The sequence below is a fragment of the Rhipicephalus sanguineus genome, chromosome 4 (assembly GCF_013339695.2).
Source record: "Rhipicephalus sanguineus isolate Rsan-2018 chromosome 4, BIME_Rsan_1.4, whole genome shotgun sequence".
Lineage (NCBI taxonomy): Eukaryota > Metazoa > Arthropoda > Arachnida > Ixodida > Ixodidae > Rhipicephalus > Rhipicephalus sanguineus.
This window is the reverse complement of record NC_051179.1, coordinates 61,350,995-61,377,536: the sequence shown is the minus strand read 5'-3', so window position 1 is coordinate 61,377,536 and position 26,542 is coordinate 61,350,995. Positions and strand designations below refer to the sequence as shown.

General features: G+C 48.7%; 1 protein-coding gene across 1 annotated transcript; it reads right to left on the bottom strand.

Moving 5' to 3' along the window:
* Nucleotides 1–5,580: 5,580 nt before the first annotated feature.
* LOC119390075 (transcription factor HES-4-B) lies at nucleotides 5,581–25,928 on the bottom strand. Its single transcript, XM_037657614.2, has 4 exons — nucleotides 25,703–25,928; nucleotides 18,271–18,375; nucleotides 9,467–9,557; nucleotides 5,581–8,254 (listed from the first exon to the last, which is right to left on the bottom strand). Exons 1-4 carry the CDS (start codon nucleotides 25,781–25,783, stop codon nucleotides 7,635–7,637), a joined length of 897 nt encoding a protein of 298 aa, XP_037513542.1. The 5' UTR covers nucleotides 25,784–25,928; the 3' UTR covers nucleotides 5,581–7,634.
* Between the last annotated feature and the right edge of the window lie 614 nt (nucleotides 25,929–26,542).

Sequence of the window (26,542 nt, the reverse complement as noted above, 5' to 3'; positions counted from 1 at the left end):
TGGTGTTTGGATCGTCGCTTTTGTTGAAGTCAGAGCGCAGCGTGTCATACTGTGGTGCTAACGACGCTCGCGGTTGTACGATGAAAAGGGCCAAGAAGACACCAATTCTTCTTCTTCTTTTCGCAAGGAATACGGGAGCCACATAAGCTTCTACGTTAGTTCCGAAAGCGGGGAAAGACTTCCTTTCCATTTCCGATATGTGCGGAACCGGGTCAATTTCGACCACTTCCGTCTTCAATATTGGTCCCATTGTACAGCTTTGCAGCCTCGGTTGAGATGCTTACAAGACGCCAAGCCTTACGCATGTTCCCGCTTCATTCGGGTAATGATGTTGCTGCTGGTGTTGTTGCTGCTGAAGTCACCAAGATCAGCTCCCGAAAGATACGCCTGTGGAGCACACGCACGCACACACAATTTTAAAAGCGACAAGTATACCGCGAGTTGTGCGTTATTTCGAGTCAGGAGTTTGTGTACACATTTCATTTTCTTTCGCTTTCTTTGAGGACCGACAGTAGGGTCAGCGAGGTGAGAGATGATGGTGAAAGCGATCCTCGACACACTCCCGTCTCACTTCACTTGGTCGCCGTTGATTGAGTCCGGTCGCCACCGCCTGGACAGGCAGGGCTCGCCCGATCAACAGACAGTTGTGACTGACGGCAGGGCGAGTTTGATCTCCGGGAAACAGTTTTCCGTAGCTATATACACGCAAGCGGGCCAAACAGCTTTCAATTTCCGCGCTGAATCCGGGCCATATCCGGGGGCTGGCACAGTGAGGAAGGAACGGTCACAGAATGATTCTCACTTTGACCGACAATAATGTGGGGCAGTCGGTGGTGGGCAAAGCTGCGGATGGTTGCTCTTAGTCGCTGAACGCAAGATTGGGTGCGGCGTCCCAATCTTTGGCCTAAAGAGGCCAGGTTCGCTTTACGCAGCTCTTCATCCGGACAATGGCGTGACGTGCAGATCGCGGCACGGCACGGCTTTGACGGGGATAATCCGGCGGGTGATACAGTTGGGTGCTGTGGCTATACTGTCGAGTGAATAAAGAAAACCCAGCGGAAAGGCGGCGGATGTGTTTCCCAGTGCGGAGTGGCAGTCCATCTCACGTTAACTCCAGCGACAACAGCGTGATGGGTTCCTAGTGCTGAACTGTATGAAAGTTAGTGTGCTGTTTATTGTGCAAAAGATCGCATAGAAAAAAAAGTGGAAGGCATCTAACAACAGCCATTGAAGGCCGTTCATAAATTGTGCCAAGTATCACTTGGCGACGTATGTAAGTTGAGGCCCTAATGATGACCTTTTGGACATCTGCAATTTGTTCGTAGATGTCGCGTCATTATGAGACGATATCATAGGTTTGCGGATCAAGGCACACTTCCGTAGTACCCTTGTGCACCATACACACACACACACATACACACAAAAGTGGTAACAATATTCCCTGTTAATGCAGGAACCGAGGGGAGGTTGTGGGATGAATTTTACAAGCAACTGAAATCGCTACATCACATCGTCGAAATTTCAAAAGATGTCGAAAGAAACGATAGCACATTCTGGTAGAAGGCAATCGCCGTACATCCATTCCATGATCAATGTGCTACGACGTTCCCGTACTCCATGCCTTAATCATACATATGCAGAGAGCTGAGTCCATCGCGATGCGGACTTTCGCTGACGGCGGCACTTTCTTCCTTGTGCCACTGCGAAGGCACCGCTGAGCGGTGCTTGTACGAAAGTGCGAGCGAACAAAACGAAAACGAAATAAGAGAAGAAGGATAGTGCGAAAAGAAGCGCTTGTCCACAGAAGGAGCGGAACCCGAATGACAAAACACCACGTGGCTTTCCTCTGCTGGCCAGTCAAAATTCACCGGGAGCCCAAAGCCGGCCGGCCAGGAGCGTGAGCTCTGCGGGGTGCATGCTTGCTGGCGAAGTGAAAAGGTCCGCGCCTAAAGTGGAAGTGAGCTAGCACTCTTCGGCACCTGCGAGTGTCTCGTTGTGCTTGCCTCCGTTTCGTCGATTCAGAGGCGGCGGCAAGTAGCGCGCGGAGAAGAAAGAAAGAAAGAAAGAAAGAAAGAAAGAAAGAAGAAAGAAAGAAAGAAAGAAAGAAAGAAAGAAAGAAAGAAAGAAAGAAAGAAAGAAAGAAAGAAAGAAGGCATTGATGGCCGAAAGAAAGCGACTGTAATGCGTCGTACGGAGCCAGGAGAAGGAACAAATTACTGCCCCTCGAGCGCTCCTCTTGGTTCTGTATGCACGCGTGTATGGAAGAAAGATGGAGGTGGCTCGCTACGGAGCTCGCCTCCTGCTCCCTCCCACTTTCTTGTGTGCGCGTGTAGGCGCCGCGTGCAGATCTACCGAGTGCAAAGCAATGCGAGGGTATAGAGTTCAGTGTACACACCGCCCAGCGGATTCTGTATGCTTTTACGACAGTATCACGGATGAACGGTTGGTTGGACAGCGAGCGACACCCAATCAGTCCCAACTTCTGCGGGAAAACTTGGGAAAGGCCACCATAGTCATGCTAAACGCGAAAGAGCCATCGAATAAGGCGCGAGGAATGCGGGGTGCTCCAGGGAGTTTCTTCTCGAACTGACCCACCTCTGCTTGGCTCAGGTATTCGTATGGAGACTGACGGACTTGTACTTTCATTGAGCAGCTGGAGTAGATCACCAGGTTTTGCTTCTGGGACTCGTTGTCTCTCATTTTCTGAAACTCTCATTTTCTGCTAGATGGCTGTGTGGCTGAACTCGGAGTTTCTCAGCGCAATCACACGGAGGAAAAATTGGCACTACTCGTACACACGAAGGGGAAGTTGCACGCAATAAACGCGAATCCGCCTAAGTGCGCCTATTGAACTAACAATGAGGTATCATGCTGTCGAGTCTGGGCATATCACCAAAAAGATGTCTGTAGCTAACGAACTGGCGCCAAAGAAAAGGAGCAAATATGGAAAACACTGCATTTATATATATTGTATATAGATATAGATGCTGCGCGCCAGAATGACCAGCTGTTGTCATTGTGATTGCTAATTATAAAAGGGGATCGGTTTTCTCCGAGTCTTCCCTTCCAGAAAGCATATAAATAATCTTAACACAACTCTCAGTGACCAATCAACACCAAGTGCGAGAGAGGGGGAATTGTCCGAGGGGCTCGTTTTCTGTATTACACACAACTAATGAAACCAACAGACAATTAAGCCAAGGAAAGCGTAGGGTATATTATTTGTGGTTTCTTAACGATAGTGTAATGATTCTCACTTAAATTGAAAGGAATGAAAGTGGACGAAAAATCACCCTTTCCGTCTGTGGGATCCGAATTCACAACCTTCAATTTACGCGTCCGATGCTCTACCATTTGAGCTACGATTGAGGACGCTCCCTCGTCCGCTTTTTTGCACGGTATTTATGTGTGCGTAATACCTGGGAGTGTTATCCACAGGGCCACTCGTAGTCCAGGCGGCGAGTGTGGAACGCTCTTTCTTTTTTCCAGAGAGCGTCACGCCGGGGCACGTGATCTTCGCACGAGGTGGCGGCTGACCAATAAACCCTCGCATGCCACCTATGGGACATCAAGTCTGCCGGGACGATGCCCTCGCTATGAAAGTACGAGATAGCGCAGTCATCGTATATGATAGCGTACTAGTGCCCGGGAGTCCCCACAATGCACATACCTGGTATAGGTGTTTCTCTGTCCTTTCTGTAAGGAATCCTATCTTTTAAATCCTCCCATTCTGAAAATTTCGGCAAGTAGCTTACGAATGGCTGAGTATTATTGCTTCCTCCTCGCATGTTGAGATGGTCAGGGCTATTGCTTCTTCTTCTTCTTCTGTCGTATCTATTCCTTTTGTTACGATGCTAGCGGCCGTTCTCTCTTTGATCTTGTCGACAACGCCGATGGCATGTGCTGGAATCTTTCGCGGCATCGGTGTATCGTGCGTCAGGGTTTTGGCCGTAGGTTTTACGGGGCTCCGCTATTCTGGCTTTTCTTCTTCCTACAGGGTGAGTCAGATGCACGTTTCTTGGAATGCGTGCGCTACAGAAATGTAATTTCTAATGGTACCTGCAATTTTCATTTTTTCGCCGCAGTTGCATAGCTTCAGCATATCCTAATTTTCGAAGTGTTGAGCGGCATGTCAGAATAAGCTTGAGACGTTGGGGGGAAAAAAACGTTTTTTTTTTGCATACTCCAGCAAGGTTATTCAATACGGGAGTGCTGATTTTCCGCTCTGAACTTCATGGAACGAAACAGGAGACACCGAACACTTCTGTGATCGTATACCGAAGTTTCATATAAGGGGATAAAATGCATGTTATTCTCGAAATGCCTTCCACATACTTGACTATACATGTATATTCAGCACGTTACATTACAGAGTGCTACTTCGCAGGAGAGTAAGGACTGCATATGTGAGGGACATGCGGCACGAGTTTTTCACCTGTGCGCCTTTACTCTGCCCCTGTCACGTAAGAGGGATTCGTTTTGCCTGCAAAAAGAGGCAATGTATTGTCCTTCTTGCATCCATAGTCACAGTGCTTTGCTGCCGCTGTGTGATAACATTCTCAAGTAACGTTGCAGGAGGTCCTCGGGCTTACCAATTGCTGACTTCGATTGCCAGGCTAAACACGCCTGTTGCCTCAAGCCACTACCATATTGCAGTGAATGGATCCGTGTTCTGAGTTCATCACTTATGAGACCATAAATATTGATATCGGGGGGCCCCTTATGTGCAGTTATGCCTTTCGGCGTCTGTCTGCAGCTCACCGCACAAAAGGAATAGCCTCTTATTTCTACACTGCAGTCATCGCTGTTGCTATAAGCTTTCTTTTTGTTCCTGCACGGTGGTGTGGAATGCAAGGTCTCGTGAACTCAGCACAGGGTCCCACTGTTTTATGCGAGAGCCCGGGTGGTGAAGGTACCGTACACACCTGCATATTAGCTTAGAACTAAGGACTCAGAGCAACTGAAGGTCTACGACTCTACGTATGCTTATTAGTCTTCCGCAAGTTTTTTTCAACTCTTTATTTAATGATATGTTTGCTTCGTTTCAGTTGTGTAATTCATATAAAAAAAATCTTATTGCCCCTTCTATTAGCATTTCTTCAGTACTCCCGCTCCATATTCCTTTTTACTTAAGCTTGTGCGGTAAGATTTATAAAAATCATACCTTTCCAATCGTCTGCAATCGTAACTTTGATCTCAATTTGCGCCGTTTTTTCATACGTTTTCCATCTCCCTTTCGTTCTCTTTTTCTCCTTTCAACAGGGCGGGGAAGGTTAGAATGCGTGAGCTCAGGTCTATCGCTGTCTTTCTAGAAATACAACCTGAAATGTTTCTTTCTCTACAAAGCCTGTTGCACATTACACGTGTTGTAGCGAGCGACCACGTATCCGACGGAAAACCCCTTACACCTTCACCTTAATGCCAGTTTATGGAGCGACGTCCCATATGGTTGTCGTACCGGTCCAAATTAACCAAAGGCTTCGTGATTGTTGCACACGAAACAATCGTGTTTTTCTAATTCAAACACAGCATATTTATTATTGCTGGTTTCAGAAAGGAGATATTACACACAACACGATATTTCACTTTTCTTGTGCAGAAACACATGGCGTTTATTCAACACATGAATAATTTTTTTTGTGCGCATTTTCGTTGTGACACAAGGTATATGGCAATCGGTGAAAAGGCACTTCTTTTCAGGAATGCATAATGAAACATGAAGCGCGATTGACTTTTATAACTTAACGAATACTTAACAAAGACACAAACACACACATCGGTACTATAGGAACTCTACACTTCAAAAGTAGCGTATGTACAATCTTCGTATAAAATTAAGTTTGGTGCGAGCATTTCAAAGAGACGCTGTACATATGATACAAAAGATACGCTCCAGTTTGTGGACGGGTGTCATGGCTGTTTAAAAAGGAAGTTCTCCATCATGTGCTGCGCATATGGAATGGACCACCGTACACATAGCATATGGAGAGTCGTTTCAGCAAGCATCTATGGTCTCAAAAAATAAACAAGATCGAGCAAAATGATCTTCGAGGTTGTGCAGTACTAATAGCTAGGAACCTGAGTAAACACTCTTCAGTAATAGCAACGAAACTAAACTATGTATGCCTTTAAAGAGGTACATCAATAATTCCCCGATGTAATTTTTGAGTTAACGATGGCTGTGCTGGGCCGTTTTCTTACTCTAACCTCGAGCATGTTAACCAATGAAAGGCGCGATTCGAATATTGGTATACTGCGTGTCATCAGAGTGCAGCGATTAATAGCAAGCCAAAATGTTGATCGCTGTAGAATGTTTTATCAACGTTTTCAACAATTTTATCAGCGCAAGTAATTGCATACGCCCGTCTGACATATGCACTATTAGATTATTAAAAAAACATAATCTAGTCCACTTCTCCGGCTGTACATTTCGGCATTCAAGAAAGCACAAGACATATCATAAAGAGAAATATTCAGGTTACTGAGCATAAATTCAATATGAAGTACATAATAATCAGAAGCCCTGCTTGGCTTATTGTATATGAAGCAACTGGTTGAAAAAGAATTGACGATTGAATTTACATAGGGCTTTGTAGAAAGAACGTTTCTTTTTAAAAACAAGATAAAGAGACGCTAAGACAGCGACAGCGCAAGATGATTCAGAGGAAGAGAAAGCAGCAGTGAAATTGCACCTTCGCTAAGGAATGTTCTGAGAGAGGTTGTGATGAAATCATCCACATAAATTTGAGAGAAGTGTCAACAAGAATGATCGGAATGTAAGATAAAGTTTACACGCTAAAAGACGCATTTTCTTCTGACAAAAACATTCAGGCGAAGTTGCTCATTTCTTCAAAATACAAACGATAATTCAAAGCCATGACCTCCTATCATGTTGGCTACATGGTCAAAGGCAGCGGTATTAGCGATTTAAACGTTAGCCACAGTCCGAGAAAATCTTTGGTACAGTCGAAATTCAGCACTGCTAATCACTACACATCAATGTTTTTTGCCCTGCATGCTGCCAGCAAACATGAAAGTGCCTAGTTAAAATCGACCCGTGTTTTATGTTCGTGCTGTTAAACCTTGATATGTCTGCTAGGAAAGTGTTTGACAGCCATCTGAAACATCAGTTGAGTTATTACACCCTTACATTTAACAACTGGTCACAACCACCGAACGTGACACTGCAGGTATGCGAGTTTCTTCAACTACAATGAACGAAAACTCAGCCTCATTAGTGGAAAACAGGGTGCATAACATTATTTGTTTTCAACTATACAAGCAACATCAGTACGGACGTCTAAAGGTAGCACCCTAAAGGATGTTATTGAGCAATAATTTACGCCACCGAACATTGGGATCGCTGTCGACGACTAACTGACTGCATCGTTCCATTCTGAGCCCACGCCCGAACAAGCCTGTAGTAGCATCGAATGTACACACCAAGCTTTTCAGATTGGTCTCGTACAGAATCATGACACATCGCGTCCATCGCTGTCGCGATAATGCGTTCTCTTAGGCAAACACAGTAGACTGACCAGATGCACGGAATGAGGTCAAAACGTAACAGGCACACGACATCGTAATGTATTTGGCACAGCGCGATGAGTGTTGGACAAGTTCATCAACGGTCGCTACCAGGGCCTCCAGACGGGGTCTCCGAACATAGCGGCCGGGGCCCGACGTATGACGCCGAACGTGTGTCGTTCCAGTTCGGCCACGTAGTTGTCGTCACTGGCAGCCGACGTGGTCGACTCTGAGTCGCTGAAGGGGCTAGCCGGTGCACTGACGCCGGAGGAAGAAGACGTGGAACAGGCTGAGGAGCGACTTCCTGTGGCCAGGTTCAGAGGACTGGACACGGGCAGACTGGGCAGATCACCGTTTGCGAAGCAGGGGTGGTGGTGATGACTCGCAACAGCGTAATGAGAGCCGGCGGGGTTATCGCCGTCCGGGACCTCTTGCTTGACGATGACACGACTAGCAGCCATGGCAGACGTGGTGACGTGGGAGGTAGCGTTCGCGGCGGAAGTCGTCGACGAAGCGTGCAAGGCGGCCCTGGCAACGCCGCTCTCTTCAGCGTCCATGGCGTCCGTTGGCTGTACCTCGGTATGCAAGGAAGCCAGACAGGAAGCCAAGTGTCCCAGGAGCCGAGACCGAAGGGAGTCGTCCACGTCCGAGTTGCACACGAAGCGGGACACCTCGCGGGCACACTCGGCAAATCCTTCTTGGAACCGGACTTCCATGGCATGCGTCGCTGTTGAGACAACAAAGAATAGAAAATAAGATAGGGCATATTTTGGCTAGTTCATAGATCAATATAATAAATTGACCTGATAAACTTAAGTACCTTAACTTCAAGCACTCATTTCTAAAGCTTATGCTGTTTTTGTGGAACATGGCTACGCGTGGTGCTAAGCACAATGCCAATTTCGTTTCGCTGACCACGATGCGCACTCTCCTCAACGGAATGACAACTCCGTCAGCTCAATGTGCTCTGCAAGTTCTGGATTCCTTGGAGCCAGTCCTTGCAAGCCTTTTTTAACGCCTACTTCTAGACAACCGCAGAGGAAGCGATGTCAAATATTTTTCGGTTGTGACTATCTGTGTGTGTGCGGTGAACACTGTGCGCGTATTACTTGTTCCCTCTTTCCTCCTTGCTCTCTCTATTCTTTTTTCTCCCCTTCCCCCTTCCCCCGTGTAGGGTAGCAAACCGGGTGCAACCTGGATAACCTCCCTGCCTTTCCTTCGCTTTTATCTCTCTCTCTCTCGTTTCGCTGGAGAATTGGTCCTAGGGACGTTACGTCAAAGGCAAGCGGAAGACGAACGTGAAGCCAATTTCGCAGCTCTTAAAGCGCCGCAAAGATGTGCATAGATACCGCTGCAGTAAAATTTGACTTCACCGACGTGGCGCGTTGCTCGATCACGGAGTCCTCAGAGGCCTAAGCTGGCTAGTACATGACGTTCGCCGTGCGCGCTTTCTGTAGACATGTGAAGCAGGCGAACAGAAATTGCTGTCAAGATATTTCTCGTCATCATGAATGCAATTTTAATGATAACATAGAGAAATTGAGACTCCAGGAGTAAGACATCATGCGAATGTACGAGCGTCTTATAAAACCGGCATTTCGTTAAGTACATATGCGCAGACCTGCATAATATTTCTTTTTTATATAATTTATACCAGTCGCACATCTGTTAAAACACATATGTCTTACAAAAGTCTAGTCACGACGCCACTCAATGAAGTTTTAAGGTCGCTTAATTTCCGGTGCATAGGTAAACAAGAAAGAATAATTATTATGCTGCTGCGTTCATAACTATGCTTTCCTTGCTCCAAGCAACAATAAGATTTAAGATAATATTAGAGCGTTTTCTCCATGATTCCATCCGTACGTTCTTACACGAGAACAGAACTTTGTTTCAACGCCTGAAACGTTTCAGTGCTCTAAGACTGAGGAGAACTTACGAGGCAGATGGTGACCCTGGTGAATGCCCTGTAGATGCCGCACGGTCATTTCCAAGATGTCAGCCTTTTCCAATTTGGCATTGCGAGGGTTCTGCACAATGAAAAGCAAGGATGACGGTGAGTAAACAACATTGAAATTCACCTTAAGATGCAAAAGTGTCAGAAAGGCTTTCTCGAGGTGACAGAGTGATCGATAGTGCATGGCGTGCCAGGGTTTTCGTTTGAGGTATTACTCTTCAACATAAAAGAAGACGGATTGATTGATCGAAGCAGAGTGACAGAGCAATATTGCGCGTAACAAAACAATAACCAACCGACAAAATCAAACACATTTACGAAGCTAATAATCCGTGGAGGATCATTCAACTCTCCTCAAACAGTCTGGGAACCGTCAATACGAGCACACCTAAGTTTTTTTCGCTTTCTTGAACGGAGACCTTAGCCATAGCTCCACCCATATTTATGCGCAGAAGCGTGCGAAAAAGGTCTTAATGTGTGCGTAGTCCCGGAGGATCGACCGAACGAAAGGGTAAGGGGGCCCGGCCCTAACACAACACAAGGAACGGGGTCAATGCATTACGCAATATGTCGCCTTCGGGTGGGAGGGTGGGGCAGGCGAGCTTGTATAGTAAAGCGCCGAAGGCACACACACGGGCGCCCTATCGCATATATATCATGCTCCAGCGTACGACGACCGCTCTGCGACAAACGCGCACGTGAGAGGTCAAAGGGTGATACGGGAAGAGCAAGACAAGGTCGTGAACCCAGAAGCAATGAGTTGGGGGTCGCAAGGAAAGAGTCCCGTACGCGTGTCGCAATGCTTGAGTCACGATCAGTATGCCGAGCTCGCGTAACCTGTCGACCCCTCTCTTACGTGGCGGATGACTAAACCGAAGCACGGGAGATCCCGCTTCTGGGGTGCGGCGTGCTCCTCGCGTCAAGAACCTATAGCGCTCTGAAAAAAAAAAAAAAATGGAGGAGCGGCGTCGCGTCAAAGAGTAGAGGCGTAGAAAAGAAATGCCTCCGCGACTCCGGAGCATCCCAAGCAGCTCCCCCTCTCACTATACGCACGATAGCGAACGCAGTTCCTGAAACGAGACGAGTAACCTTGGCTTTTTCTCGTCGAGGGGTCGGGTTCATCCGTGCGCCTGAATGGGGCAACGGCGTAGAGGTCGATGATCAGATCTCTTCGGTCGCAGCACAACATACGCGACCACCCGCGTTTTACGCGTTTACACACGCCTCCAGCGACTCCGGGGGGCGCACCTCTGCCAGAGCATGATGCACGGCGTGCGGTTCACGCGCGTTCACCGCTTCGTATTCTTCTTCTTCGTCCGGAAGCTTCAACGAACACACACAAGGGCGCGCACGATTCACGTCACGCGTGCGTTTGCTAAGTGCGCGCTCCAAAGTACCAGCTGTAAATCAGCATCAGTCCATACCGCAGCGTGTGTGGCTCGACTACCCGTCTACCGCAGGAGCTCGAAGCGTAATACGTCGTTCGATGAGTACACGTCGAGATTGAGCAAGGCGACGCGCCTTTCTTGCGATCGGACGGGGATCGCTATATAGATCGAGAACAGCTGTGGAGCTCTCAGTGAGCGGAGGCTTTTTTCTTTAATTTTTGCTACGCTCTCTTACGTATCTTCATTCGTCAAGCTTTAGCGATCGAGACAGTGGGGCGATCGCTAAAGTTTAGCCATCGAGACAGAGATATGATGACTGGAGGAATCCATGCCTTAGTAGACAAAGCAGTTTCGCACTTTCAGTGCTGTTATAGCGCATCGTGTTGTATTTAATGTCTGACTTCCCTGCCTCGTCCGCTGGAGCTAAAAATATTATCCGAGTTAGAATATCAACGCGCCACAAATAAGGCAACGCTAAAGTACGAGGAACTTCGTCAAGCGCATACAGAACCTTATTCACCGAAAAAATGCGTGTGAGCGCAAAAGCACAAATGCAGCGGCATCAGCAGAATCTGCGCAGTCCGGAGAGTTCCGCGAGCGAAATTCGTGTCAAGCTTTCATTAACCGCAGGAAGAACGGGTCGCCGACGATCTCCTAACTTCGCCTCTGCGAGCTTCGCACGAGCGCACCGTGGCAATAAATTCGCAATAAAGAAACGAGCGTAAGAAAGGTATCGGCCAGTTCGGTCGCTCAAAAGGGGGAAAAGAAAAAGCGCGCCAAAAACTGCGCGCCTAGTGCACGCGCCGTTGCTTTCCAACGGAAGCAATAACAACGTGAGAAAGACGACGAGGAGGAGTAGTAGGCGCGCTTTCAAACAGCCTGCATGGGCGCGTGACTGACCCACATTCGGAAGACGGGCGCGCGCGTTCTCAGCAGCAGCTCGCCACCTTTCAGCCGGTGGCCGAGCGAGCCGCGAAACATCGGACAATTTCTCCATTTTCTTCTCTTCCACCCGTTGAGTCCCACACGCTTCGGTAAAGAAATAAAGCAAAGAAACCTTACGGCCCTCGGCATAAAGCACGTGCCCGGTTGCCCATCGCTGCCACACAAAAGCCCAGCAGCAGTGGTGAGACCATGAGTAACGCCTTTTTCGAGACCCTTTCCGCACCACGCCTGAAGAGCCCGGTGTTTTCCCTCCCGCTAGCAAACGCGTGCGCGGGAAAACGAAAGGCTTCCCGCCAAGGTCGTATACACATAGTAGGTATAAGCGGCGGCGATGTGCTTCAAAGATATAGGCGCGCCCGACGGTCAGACCCGTGGCCAAACACTCTCATTTCTTTTTTTGGCTGTTCTTCGTGCTCCGCGAGCCGTGCCCGAAAGAAGCGCGTGGCGCCACCAAAGGAAGCTACAGCCACCGACGCGTCACGTATGCCGTTCAAGAAGGTCCGTGGTGCGTTCTCGGTAGCGTTTCAGGCCACGTTTCAGGGAGTGGTTGGCTCGTCCCTTTCCCTCCGTAGCTCGATGCACGGGACCGCTACTAAAAACTCCCCCCAGGAGCCACAGCAGGAGGTGTGTGCGAGGGCCGAGCAGCAAACGGGAATCCCCTTACCTATACTCCAGTTCCAACCCCACCCATGCTAGGTCTTGAGCTACAGGAGGCTTGTTCAAATTAGAGCTGCCATTAGTGCCTCCAGTATATACCAGTCCCTTCCCCCTCATCTCCTGTGGCGGGCGAACAAGGGGGCCACATTTCTTCCCAGAGCCACAGCCGCTCTATCTCTTGAGGAGGGTAGATCGAGCGGCCGCGCTAGACCTGATGTTCACGACGAGAAGGAAGCGAAAGAGCAAGCGACGACGTCGTTTCATTTACACCGACGGTACACAGTAACAGGCTACCATTGCCCCAAGCTAGGAAGCCGCCCGTTTGGGAAAGAACGTGCGCTCTTCTTCAGCTGGTAAAGTTCTGTCACAATGTGTTCGATCTATTATATGCCTGCGGCGACGGACGGGCCTAAGCCTAGACAGTATCTACTGAAGACCGATGACTAAAAGCCGTGCGCTGCAAGTAGAGGCTCGTGGCAAGAAAAGGCGGCGGGCGAGGGCCCCCTGCAGAACAGAAGCCTTGGTTCAAGCTGTATACGTCGGACAAACGTGAGCATGCGCGCTTGCTCCAAGTCGTGTAAGTGCTCTACCAGACGTTGGGCCATCTTCCTTTCTTGTCGCCCGCGTCCACCGCATTTGATGAGCTCGCGGGAGGAGAGAAAGAAAGGCGAGCACTGCGAAGAAGGCCATTGTTGCTGCGAAGTTCTTAAGCTTCGGCGTTGTGTATTGTGGGAAGGCGAGAAGGAAGGAGATGGCGTAGAGTGATGTCGATGATGAGTGTGGCCAGCCAGGGGAAAATGAAAAGAACGAAGTTTCTAACAGAAGCCATTCGTCTTCCGACTGGCCGGCGTGTCCCAACATGCGGGGTCGATAATCACCAAGCCTGCCTCTTTGCTCGGCGATATGGTGGCCTGCTCGTTTCGAGGAAAGAAGCGAGCGACGTCCAGGACGACGGCCTTCGTTTAAAACACGGCTTTTTGTCGCGACCTGGCTTGCCGAGTGACGACGCGCGGCTCATTAAGAGGGCTGTGATCGTTGTTTGCGCTTGTACTGCCCTGACATTTTCTGTCCCTTTTTCTTTTGAGCCACGGGGAGCAAGTAAGACCAACGAGAAGTCATAAAGAGCGGGCTAAACAGAAAAAAAAAGGAGAAAGACGATAACGAAGGCGAAAGACGGAAAAATGTACTGTATAGGTTGTGAAGACGAACGAGCTTAAGGAAACGCAGGTGTTTAAAAAAGACCCTTTTCGGTTTTTTTCTCTTTTTTTTTTTCACGTTCTCAGCCGCCTCAAGCTAGCTTGTACGGACACGTAAAAGCCATTTCTCATAGGGAGCAAAAGTCGTTTTTCGCAACGAATGGTGACACTACAGAAGCACGCGTCTTTGACAGCTAGCTTAAGCAATATGTTGTTCAGTGTTTCTATTGTTTTTTTTTTTTTTTGCCCTTCTTAGCTTATGCGCGGTGGAATGTTTTGGCAGCAACCCTGAGTTGTGCGAGGAGGGCTCTGGGCGTAATAGCGACGGGGAGCCAAGAAGCCTCCTTTCCGAAAGCATTTTTGTGGCAACCAAGAAGTTCAACTATTAGATGCGACACATGGAATCGCGTGCGCTACCGCGGGTAGAGATTGATTTATTGGCTGTTTCATTAGTATTGGGGTCGCACACCAGAACGCTGGTATGAAAGACCCAGCACTTGTGATCAGATGAAGTTATTTAACGTGTATGCGCAGTTTAAGATTGTTTCTCTCGCCTCCTCAGTATTCCGAGGTCAGGGACGGGAATATAACACTCAACCTTGCGCGCAGAAGTACAAATGCAGAGCCAGAGAAGCAAACTGCACGAAAGCAGCAGTGTGGTGCGCAGGAAGGACACAAGCCATGTCGCATCACGAAAAATGTTGCTCACGAGTTAACACCTACGATCCAAACGCACGCCGTGCGATACATAAGCCTATGAAGGTACCTGCGCGGAGTAGCGAAATGTTTGCGAAGCCACGATTGCGTCCAGCAGTAACTTCTTGTAACAACGTCAGCAACGGCGCCGACAACTATAGACAGACAGACAAAGAAAGAACTTTAATGAAGTCCTGAGGGACTAGCCGGGGAGTACCCGCTGGCAAAAACCAAAACCAAAGAGATTAAAAAAATCAAGCCTGCCCATTTGATCGCTAAGGAGCGCCAGGCTCTTTTGGCGCACTCCTATAGCTTGGTGTCAGCCAAATTTAGTATTCTTTTTCATCGCGTGATACGGGGGCCTCGCATCCTCTCAAATAGCCAGATGACCGAGAGGCACGACACGTTCGATTTCTCATCGGAATGAAGCGGACACGACACGTGCCGCAAGTCGAGACACGGATCGTCCTTGGAGCACGTCTCGGAGGAAAGAGAGTAGCGTTTAGATAGACAGTAGCTGAAAGGAATCACGAAGCCGCTCAAGAAAGGAGAGAGAGAGATCGAGAGGGGTACGTCAAAGCCGTCGGACTCGCCAAAAGCACCGCACGCGCCGTTGATGATGCACGCTGTTCGTTCCTCGCCGGTACGCTTTATCGCTTTCTTTAACGTCACCTCCTTCATTTCTTTTCTCAAAGGCTCGGCTTCATGAACAGCACCTGTAGACCTGGCAGCTTGCGTGACAGGACGATGGTGGCGGTGGTGAAGGGGCCTTATAGGTGCCCGTGAGAAGACACGCCACGCGTATACGCTGACTCCAGAGAGCGCGACGTAGCGGTTAGTCACGCGGCGTCTTCAATGTCGCGGGATGCGTTGCCTCGTTCACTTTCACTCTGGCACCTTCGAAACGTGCATGAACCCCCGTGGCTTGGACGGGGCTCGGACGTGGGACGACCTGAAGAACGTTGACGCTTCTTCTGAAGCTAGAGAGTTAGTAGTGTGGGCCGTAATTATACGGTCGACAGGAAGCCGCAAAATAACCAGGCGGCGAGAAACCGCCGCTTTAATCAAATATTGTCGGCGCCGGAAAAATGAGGAGAAGGAAATGCAGGAGGAGGGGCGGGGCGCCGTCTTCGCTTCGGAGGAGTTTACGGATCAACGCTTTTCGCAGTTCTGAGCTGTCAGTTTCCATCGCACCTGTTGCACGTTGTTCGTATCTCTGCAATAGTCGCTGATGCGTTGTCACTATAACAGTGGTGCTCAAAGTGCAAATTTACGGCAGAAATGGTAAGAAGGACAGGAGGAGCAGCAGAGTAAGAATGTAAACTTACTGCAGCCTGTTCTCTATGGGACACTTAGAAATGTGTCAGAGTGAATCTGTTCGGCGTAAGTTCTTTTTCATTCATTCTTCCTTAAAGTCTCTGCTGATACCATATGTACTTCATTTTCAATGCCGCCTGAATGTCGGCTGATAACCATGAGTGCTTATGCGGCATCGGCAACGGAAAACAAACAGAAAGGAAGCGTATAAAATACCGCATATGCGGTGCCCAAATTAATACATGTTCGCAACGAGTGACACGTATGGAGTGAGCAACTGATATGATCTGTTTCTCGCTATGCGGGGCTTCTAATCCGGAGTTTAGGTCTGAACATCACTACAAGAAGAAGGGGAGTAAAAAATAAAGTTAAGATGGAGCGCCTGCTTAAGAAATAGCTTATTTAGTTCCTTATACTTATTCTCTCCTATTTTTGCCGTCAGCCATTATCCAGTGGCGCTCTGTCATAACACTGAGAAGAGCAGGGCAACACCAGAGAACTAACCATGTAACGTCTATCGGAAAAATAGTAACTGTCCGCATTATGAATTTATAGTGTAACACAGCGCTCGTTTTCGTATCTCCTCTTGTGTACATCGTATTTGCACTACTACACTATAATTACATTCTACGGGCCTAATAACCAAAATCAACACTTAAACACATGTATGGCATTGCCGCATTGGATATGGGCCCCGGCTTAATTGAAACCACCTGTTGTTTTTTTCAAGTGCTCCTATAAATACAACTACCACCTGCGTTTCTCTAATTTCTTCCACCTCATAATGTCTATGTAATTTGAACCAACGACCTCGCTCTTAGTCCGTAATAGTCAATAGCGTGTAAGCATGTGCGTAGAGTTACCACTTGGCCTCGCTCGGCCAGCTGAGTACGTGAAACAGTAGAGCCACAAACAATCACCTCATGCTCCGCACACCCACCGATCACGATCAGACTCGCATTGCGCGCACCCCCATCAGACGGGTGCAGCCGTCGGCGCACGGTTAGAGAGGGCGCAAAGAGCAACACCTGCTTCCGCACTCGGCGAGCCGCCGGTGCTTCCGCCCCGGCCGACAGAATGCGGCGTGGCCCAATCAACGGCGCAACGTAACGAGAACACACACCGGCCTGCGCTCGCTCACTCAGCTGGCGGGCGCGCGTGCTTTTTTTTTTCCTCTGCCGGAAACAACAACGGCCACCGCGCTCACGAGCGAGACAAACGGTGGCTGCATGCTGGCAACGGCACGCACTATTAAGAGTGAAAGGGGAGCCGCATTGAGGCGGAATAGCCTTGACACTTGACCTGTTGTTGCCCAACACCGCCAGCTGAGGGCCCTCACCGATGGCTGAGAGAGAGTTATGTAGTGAGGACAAAGGCAACTGCGAGATGCCGATTACCGGTAGGATGAAGGAGAGGGAGAGGTGAAGGGTGAGCACAGGTGGAGCAACTCTGGTATAGGCGGGTGCATAAGAGGGTTGGAGGGGAGACTTGAGAGCGCATTTGTAGAAGCCGGGTTGCTTAATGAACGGATGGGTGGCATCCTTAGCGCCTGATGGGGAGCGGAGATGAGGCTGCAGATCTTTCTAGTGTGCGGTAGGAGAAGAGATGAGGGAAAGTGGAGAGGGGGAAGGGTTTGTGGGGGGGTGCAATTCCACTGACTGACGCTGAGCCGTAGCCACACTGCTGCCTCAAGTGCTGCGGAAGGTAGCGCCGTATTCTCCTCATCCTTAAGAAACACGTGCATTCGTCTAATGTCGAACTTCCCTCGTACAGCGAGGCTACCTTTCGCGTCCGGGCCTTAATTACACCGATGCTTGTTTTACTTGTAACCCACTGGAGTATTTCATCGACGAGCGTAAGCGATTTGTGGGGAAGTCGATTTATCAGCGCGTGGGCTTAGTGCGGTCGTGATTGTGGCGTATCTGCTCACGGCAGGTTGTTTTAGCCGTAATTTTCTTTTTATATACTTCGAACGCAGCCGAGGATCGTTCAGCTTCGCCTGTGGTCGTATGCCGGGAAGCCACGCCTGCGAGAGATAGTGTAAACGTGTCGCGATCGACTGTAGTACAATTGTATCGAGCGAAATAATGTTCATCGTCTCGGACGCGTTGATCCTTGTGTTGCGCCATCGGCGTGCAGGCAAAGAACTAATGTAAGACGGGGAAGCATATAAATATGCGCTTATGCGGTTATGAAGTCGTACACAATGTTCTTGCAACCCCTGTCACGTTGAGTTGAAAGTTATTCTTTTGTTTTTGTTTTTTCATTGTCAGCTGGCATTCAAGCGACAGACTTGTTTTCTTTGCCGCGGCGGCTGCATTTTCGATGGAGGCGAAAATGTTTGAGGCCCGTGTACTTAGATTTAGGTGCACGTTAAAGAACCCCAGGTGGTCGAAATTTCCGGAGCCCTCCACTACGGCGTCTCTCATAATCATATTTTGGTTTTGGGACGTTAAACCCCAGATATTATTATTATTATTAGACTTGCTTTCTTTTTCCTTTTTTAGTGCGAGGACGAGTATTTTACTTCTGCTATTCGCGCCTGGCGCGCCCTCCTGTGGTAATTAGGCATTGCGAAGTGTCGCACCTGAGATTCCTTCTTGCTGCTTCCGTCCAGCAGTAGGCTTTTGAGTTGCGCCAGGCTGTGGTTGATCCGAGCCCGCCGGCGCTTCTCCATCAACGGCTTGGAAGCCTACGAGAAAGAAAAGCGAACGCCATTCAGTACTGAGGGCCAGTTGGCGCAGTTCTATTACATAACGAGGACGAGTTGGTGCAATTGTAATAGAAGCAACGTCAGTTGTATAACCACCATCATCCTTTATGTTCACTGCCGAACGAATACCACTAAATGCTATAGTTAACAATTACCCATGTCTTGCACCAGCGGATGATCGCGCGCCTGTTTATCATCCTATTTTGATATGTGAAATCTTGAGCACAAGTTTGCTTGAAAACAGTCATTGTTTTAAAAGCGTGAAATGGGGGGAGGGGGGGGGGGGGCAACGTTCGTCCAGGTATCTCTACGATAACACGGAAATGCGAAAAGTGTAACGTGCATAGTGACCACAGTTTCAACGCTGCCTCGTTATATACTTCTCGTGAAACACGGCTTGGTTTTAAAAAGTAAAAACGGCGTAAGAAAAGCATTTGTCCCTCGCAGTCACTTCTGTATGTAGAGAAATATGCAATGCTAAAACCGCTGCTTGGACGAGTTGGTTCATGGTTAAGATAGATTTACCAGCGCAAAAAAGACGGGAAATTTAGGAAGGACACACACACATAAGAAGCGCTGTGTGTGTGTGTAAATGTTCCGTCTTTTTTGCGCTGGTAAATCTATCTTAAAATATGCAATGATCGCCATCTCAATTTCCCCTTCCGTACTTCTTCCTTGATAAAACTTGTTCTCTTTTTTTCCTCGTGCGTCATCAACAGTCATGCAGGTTATGCTTCGCTAACGCGTGGTATATGCAGATTTTTCAGACACCCTCAAATATACGAGCGAAGAAGCTACAAGCATTCAATGGTCCTGCGGCGGTAAATATGCATGCGTAACTGGCAACGCTACCGTGGAATAAAGAAGGAAAGGGGGGGGGGGGTATGATCTTTGTTCGTGTCTCAATACATTATTCCTGGGAGACTTGGCGCTGCACTGAAATGTGATAGCAAACGCACGTCCAGCAACCGTATAGCAGAGGTGATGACGCACTTGACGCGTGATGATGACGCAACTTGTACCAAAAAGGTAAAAAAAAAATAAAGAAAGAGTGGAAGGCAGAGGTTCCTCGGATGTTCGCATCCGCACGGTCGCATGTAACACTCATAGGCCGATAACGATAAACGATAGAAGAGAAAAAAAAAGTGAATGGCGTTGCAGGAGAGTTTTACTAATCCGTTCTCGCACGTGCGCGCAATGGAGTCACATTTGCATAAGAGCAGCGACGAGCATATAAAGCCGGAGAAAGCACGCAGTGTGCGGAAAGACGTCTTAAAACAAACGCCCTTCCAAGCTATTGAAGGTTTTTAAGACCGCATAGTTTCTTCCTCGTGGCACATGCAGCTTGCGAAACAAGTGGCGCGTGGATCGTCTGACGATATAGGAGCAGGACACCTGCGAAGGTTGGAAAAAATGACAGAAGAATACATTTTTCATTAAGATTACACTGTGCTTGCGAAGCAACGTTCGATTGGTCAAAACTTTGAGGGTTACCCCGCGACCTGGTCATGTGAAACTCGAAGCGTCATTTCCGTCGGCATGTGAACAGGCGTTGAATATACATCACAACTTGACTGATTAGCGGAAGGAGACGCCCCTGAAGCGCATGCGATATTTATATCAGTCAAGAAAAAATATTGACCATGGAGATCAGCCGTGCTATCTGCATGACTAGCTATTCGGCACCTTCAAGTACAACCAGCAATCTGCATGGTAAAAAAAAAAAAAAGAAAACGGTCTCGATATTGTTTGCGAGGGCAAGAAAAAAAGACGAAAAAGGAAAATGAAACGATGCTTTTCTATACGTAGGTAGTCGCACCAAATAATGAACTTGTTTATCGTGTATGAAGTTGGCACAGTCACTGACGCGAGTTCGCAACGTAACAGTCGTATAAAGCTGACCGGTATACGTAACAGTACTCGGCTGTCACTTTATATTCAACGCCAAGCTATATACGTAAACAGTAATGGATTCAATATACTGCCACCAAAATATGTAACAGCGCGCTGCATATGCACTGGTATGCGCCCAATTAAAAGAGAGCGGTAGAAAAATGACATATATATAGCTTGCTACTGTGCCTGTTAACCTTGATAAACTAACTGTGGTTCACGGTCGCGTGTGTGGTGCGCTGATTACGTACTCTGAAAAAAAAAAAAAACCAATAGACCACTACATATTGCTCCCAGATCCTCTCAGATAAGCTGTACTAAACAGATAACGATTGGTTGTGTAAAGTCAATGGCCTCGTCAAATTTGTGCTCTGAACGTTCCTGATATCGCGACAAAACGACTCTCCAACGCATTTCAATCCGTTCAAGCGCAAACCACGCTGATAGAAAACGGTGCACCAAAGCACGCTGAGGTATGTCGGTACTCCTAAAGGTCAGAGGGCATACAATGGCCTTATGAATAGATATCAGCAACGTTTTGTCGGTGCGCACGTAGTTCTTATCTAAAGTTCAAACGCTCCGAACAACTTAGGCCGGAAACTATTTTCTCTCTCAGTGACGTCATGATTCAGTTCTAATGTCCTGCTGACCAGGTGTGCAATACAGAGCGTTCTGTAAAATTACTCCATATTATGGGAGTAATTTTGTCATTTTTTGATGGCATCTTGCCATTTCTGATTGAACCAGTGACCCGCTCCGGCCTCCGTCATTGGCTCAGAATGCCACCGCTATGGAGTTTTACAATGGAGGAATGTGGGTTGAGAAAGAGTAACAGAATGGATTCCAAGAGAAGGCAAACGCGCGAGGGGGAGACAGAAAGTGAGGTGGGCAGATGAGGACAAGAAGTTTGCATCGATAACGTCGCTGCAGCAATCACATTACCGGGTCGATTGGCGAAACATCGGCGAGGCCTTAGCCCTGCAGTGGGCGCAGTCAGAGTGATGATGATTATGACTGGCGAACGTGTGCAATATCTTTTTCATGGGTGCAGCTTAAATACGCGGGGACGGAACATTATGGGGGTAGAAAAATTGCATTGGTCACAGTTTTCTTTGAGTAGCTTTGTAACGGTAAAATAAACGCGAGCCGATGTGCTATATATAGCCAAAATCATAACGCCAGGTACGGCGGCGGGGTGCAAGCCTCGAACGAGCGTCGCATTTGGAGGCGCCATTGTGGTCAGTGATTTTCGCTGCGCCGAACGACAGATTCAGTTAGGTCACGAGTGACTCACCGTTATCATCTATAGTGCATGTGATAAGTCAGCATGTAATAGTCTTGCGTTTCATTCACTCCGCGATTATATGTATCCACTGACGGAGTGTGTGAACAAAGCATTAACTTATGCGTATCTCTACTATATCTCCCGTCCTTTATTCAACTGCAACAAAGTTTACTGCCACATCAAGTACTTCTACTATCGTGGGTTTTCTTATCGACAAAATCTTCAGAGTGGATCGTCTCGTTTGCTATGAAAGAAACCACGTTATCGCCGCCTGCTCTATGGCTCAGCTTCGGCTGTGGTTTTCACGGTCAAAGCCGGGAGGGCGCCGCCTTGCGGGTTGGACAGAAAGATGCTGCGCGAATATCGCGCAGAGTGACCTCGAATCAAAGCCGTGTGAATGGGGGTGGCTGTAGCGCTGTTCTACGTAATAGAGATAAGCGTCCAGACAAAACGTGGAGGAATTTACATATGGGCGTATGAATTACACAATAGTGAGTGAGTATAGCGGGTCATTAAGCAGCCGGAGTAGGAAGCACGTCAATGCAAACCACGTGAAAAGCGATAACCAAATTTTTAGGCGTTACAACTTGGCGCATGCCGTATAAACCTATAGCGTTCAAGGTTCGGTTCTTGCTTTCCAGATTCGACCGTGTCCCGCTACTTTGCTCTTTGGCGTGTTGTCGCCTTGAGTCGTTATACTGGGTCTTGTTGGTAAATGCAAGAACAACGATGAAATAAGAAGTGTCCGACGCAACAGGCATGATGGGATGTAATGTCACGCATGAAGCACAGCAGTAAAGTGGTGCACAATTAGAAAGCAAGCTTAAATAAGTTCATTTCTGGTACATCTCTACGCTGGCATCTTTTCACTGAATGTCTGCGAGTGTTACGGACTGAACTCCTTCACTGCGCAGAGGCGACTATCACTGGGGCTGTTGCATCAGTACCACATTAATGCTTAACTGATAGCAAAGACGCCGACAAAAGAGTCCAGTTGTGGCTGGGTGGCCACCTCCTAACTGCGATGGCCACATTACACAGCCGAAACATGGAGATTTCGTGTTCCCTCATTGAGTTCTAGTCGTTGAACAAGAAAGGAAGTCGATAGACACCCGTCTTACGTGACCAGACCTATAGAGATAGGTGTGTTACTTCTTATCGTCATTCTGAGGCAGTTGCCTCTTGATGTTAGGCTACTCGTGAGGAGACCGCGTTTCCGTTTTTCGCGATAGCCCTGCGGGTGACTCGACCCGTATTATTCCGTAGTAAGAGAGAAAGATACCGTGTGAGGCAAGACTATATTATATAACCTGGGAGGCTCTGCATGGCGCGTTGCCTTATCAGACCGCCGTTCTCGTGCTTCAGAAGCGCATCCCTCCCCTTTCTCCGTCTCTTCGAGGATAGCTTTCGCTCGACGCGTCCTTCCGTCCTTATCTGTGCCGTGACTCCTACGTCATCACGCCCAGACTCAGCAGCGGCGAGGTGGGGCGATCCCCCAGTATGAGAGGAGGTTGGGGGTGGGGGAGGGGGGGTACATGTGCGGCCTGGGTGTATTGTTGGCTCTTCTTGTAGCTGCAGTGGGGGTGATAACGATGGCACGCCGGCCGACACTCGATAGAGAGTCGCACAGATTAGAACAGAGGAAACAAGAAAAAAAAAATCCAGAGAGTGTGTACAGCGGTCTGTCTACCGCCCACCCAATGAGAAAACGAGTGTCATCTCGGCGCGCGCGCGCTGAGCACGTGCTCGGCTGACCTATCAGGGACCGGACACGGCCGGAGGCATGCGCGCCGTGCCCCCGCATACCCTCGTTCGGCGCGTGTTCCGACGCGCTGACGCATGAGGCTGCCCGCTTGTGTTCCTATTTATCGCCACGGCGCACACCCTCTCTTTGTCTCTCTCCTCTGTTTGCTCCTGTTGCAATCACGTTCGGTTGCCCAGTTTGTCACCCGGACGTGCACCGGGGTTCACACCTCTCGATAGGCGTGTTGAGAGTTGGCCAGCACGCTGAGGCCGGAGCACTGTGCCTTTCTTGCGTATTTGTTTCTCGAAAGGCGTGCAGTTTTCTATCTATAAATATGTTTTTGAATATGTACGGACCCCGCCGACAATGCCGTATCCCAAGATGTAGAATAAGCAACACTGCGTAGAAACCACTTTGGCTTAGATGCGCAGAGTTAGCTTCCTAATAGAGCGCTGTAGATATAAAGGACCATATCTGGAGGGGGCTGGTTAAATGGGCTGAACTAACGTAAAGTTATTTGAGTTCTAGTATTTTTCGTGCCGAAACAACAATAAGATAATGAGGCATGACAGTACGTCGAGACTGACTCCGGATTGACTTTCACCGTGTGGGGGTCTTTAACGTGCACCTAAACTAAGTACACATGCATAGGCGTTTTTGCAATTTGTCGTTGACGCAGTGCAGCCGCCGAGGCCGGGATCGAACCCACAACACGAGGTTTAGCAGCGCCACCGTGATACGTAGCAGAAACGTCGCAAGGTTCCGAATTAATAATGAAGAGCTGAAGGATGAGAAAACGAGGACATGATTCGAGTCGATCATAAATAACCGATTGAACCCGAACATTTACGAGGCTGTAGGGATAACAAAATTAGTGGTCGCTGTTCACAGCCGACACGCTTATGAGCGTCGGTTCGCAATCTATTTGCGACTGCGATTTGCAGTGCTGTTACTTTTCTCACCAAGTGCAAACGGACACCGAAAAGTGCTCGCAAGTAGCCCTAGAAACCGGCATCAAGTGTCACAATGCTCGCCGCCACGAATACGTGACGGATTTTCTCGTCTGCGCCCACTGTTCAACCCCTGCCAACAGCATTCAATTCTTAATTGTCATAGGCTGGTCAAGGCAGGACAAATCCTCGATCACCCCTCGCATGCAGCCGCAAGCTTTAATACCTTATTCGCTCGTCGTAACGGCGTGCACGTTTGCAACAGCTTCGTTAGTTGAGTCTAACAAACCACGTTCTTCTCGAGTGGGCGGATAATTTCACAATATATGTACAACACTGACGCTGGGGAAACTAGAAATTCGCGAGCGGGGCAAGTACACATCGCAGTGTAATAATGAAGCATAATTACTTGCGAATAAACAAACACTCGCCAGAGTTGCAACGAAAACTTTGGCGAGTGTCTGTTTATTCGCAAGAAATGTATGCCGCTCGCCCGACGGTATTCCGTCGAACCCTGAAGTATATGAAGCATAATTAAACACGACATTTAGTGGTCTATGAAAACAAGGCTGCACATACATTTAGCAAGCTTTCTTTTTGTTTTCGTGCCGTCCACATAAACAATTACCACATACGAATACTTATAAGACGCCGTAGCTTTCATGCACTCTGGTTCCCTTGTAAGCAAGATGTTTCCGTCGGTATTCGTGGTTTAAAGTTACAAGATACACGCTGCTGGTATACCGACTTGACTAGACGCAGGAAAAAAAAAGAAAGGAAAAAAAAAAACACGGCGCTAGTTCCAGACAGTTTGAATGCGCGTTATGATTTATCCAGATTTGTTACTCTCTCTAAACTATATATGCTCATATGAGCGCAATGACTAGCTCCTTTACGAAAGGTGCAAAGGTTTACGACAGGTCACAACTGAGCTTTGGGAACTATATCGCTTGAAGAATGTTAGAGGGAAACGAGACTGGTCAGCAGTGTGGTATCAATCCATTGTTAATCCCCGCAGCAAGACTCGTGCATCTATGTTTCTACGAGCAAGAAACTTCCAGTATACGCTTCCTACGCCACGCAACTCAAAGGAAGTCACGTGGATAGTGGACAGAAACAATAACTTACGCACTGCACGCGCGTGTAACGATCAAAAGCTCAAAGATCAAAACGGTGTCAAGTGCTCATACACCTCACGTACTGCAAGCTGTTCTATATTCCATTTTCATCAAATGGACATCGGAAAATCTAATGCTCTGGATGGCTGTGTAAGAAGATCTTCATAAGTGGCATGAGTCGATCTGCATTTGACTGAACACGTGCGCGCGTTGGGGACAGGTTGCACAGCTGCCTCTCCCAGGATGACCGTCATTGATCGAAGATGACCACAGCTGCAAACGAAACCAAACAAAAAAATTGCCAAAGGCCTCTCACCCTTCGACTCTCCGCCTTGCTCTGGTGCAGCTGGTGGTGCACGACGAATCCGAAACTGCGCTCTGTAGGAGGCATGGTCATCGCTCGGCGCGTATCCTCTTTCCGCTGCGGGGCGGCAACGGGGAAACCGACGAACACGAGCAAGTTGGGGACAACTGTTCGGCACGCGGCTCTCGCTACTACTAACTACTACTAGGAGTCCGTCTCTCCGCCACGCGCCCTCGGGAAGTCGCGTCCGCTACTCACCGCACCCTCCCCCACCGTCGCCGCGACTCTTCCCCGCACCGGCGCCCAATCGGGCGCGCGTGTCGACCCTCTCCAGACCCCCTCTCCCCTCTCTCAAGACGCCATTTTCTTTTTCGCAGCACGGTTCAATTCACGAACGTGCGCCGCCGCTACCGGCGTGTGCGCGCGTGGCTGCCGCTTCGGAAGCCACCTCGTGGGCCCGTCTATTTTTTGTTCTACTTCTCGTTCTTTTTTTCGTGCACTTTGCTACTGCACCACCGCCCCCTCTCCTCAGCCAGCTCTTCCAACCTCAGTTTCTTTTCTACCTTTCTTTTGGCGGCCCCGGGACCGCCGTTCCGCGTGGCGTCCCTTTGCACGTGCCGACCACCGACTGACTTGAAAGTAAAACAGTCGCAAAGGAGAAAGTCTCCAAGGTAGGTTGAAGAAAGCCAAGTGAGGGAGAGAAAGGCTGTTAGGCTAGAAGGGCGAGGGCTGTACGGACGAGGAAGGCTACGCAAGGCGTCTTTCCACTCACGGAGCATCAGCGCGGGCATGTTCTCCGTGCCCGTTGTGTAGCACCGTTTCGCTTTTATCGCGTTGTTTGCATGCATTCAA

Excerpts from the sequence above, each read along its gene's own strand:
- LOC119390075 (XM_037657614.2), bottom strand. The coding sequence starts at position 25,783 with ATGACCATGCCTCCTACAGAGCGCAGTTTCGGATTCGTCGTGCACCAC. Across the intron at positions 18,376-25,702 it reads GCAAGGCGGAGAGTCGAAGG|GCTTCCAAGCCGTTGATGGA; the intron begins GTGAGAGGCCTT and ends TCTTTCTCGTAG. Across the intron at positions 9,558-18,270 it reads GCAGCAAGAAGGAATCTCAG|AACCCTCGCAATGCCAAATT; the intron begins GTGCGACACTTC and ends TTCATTGTGCAG.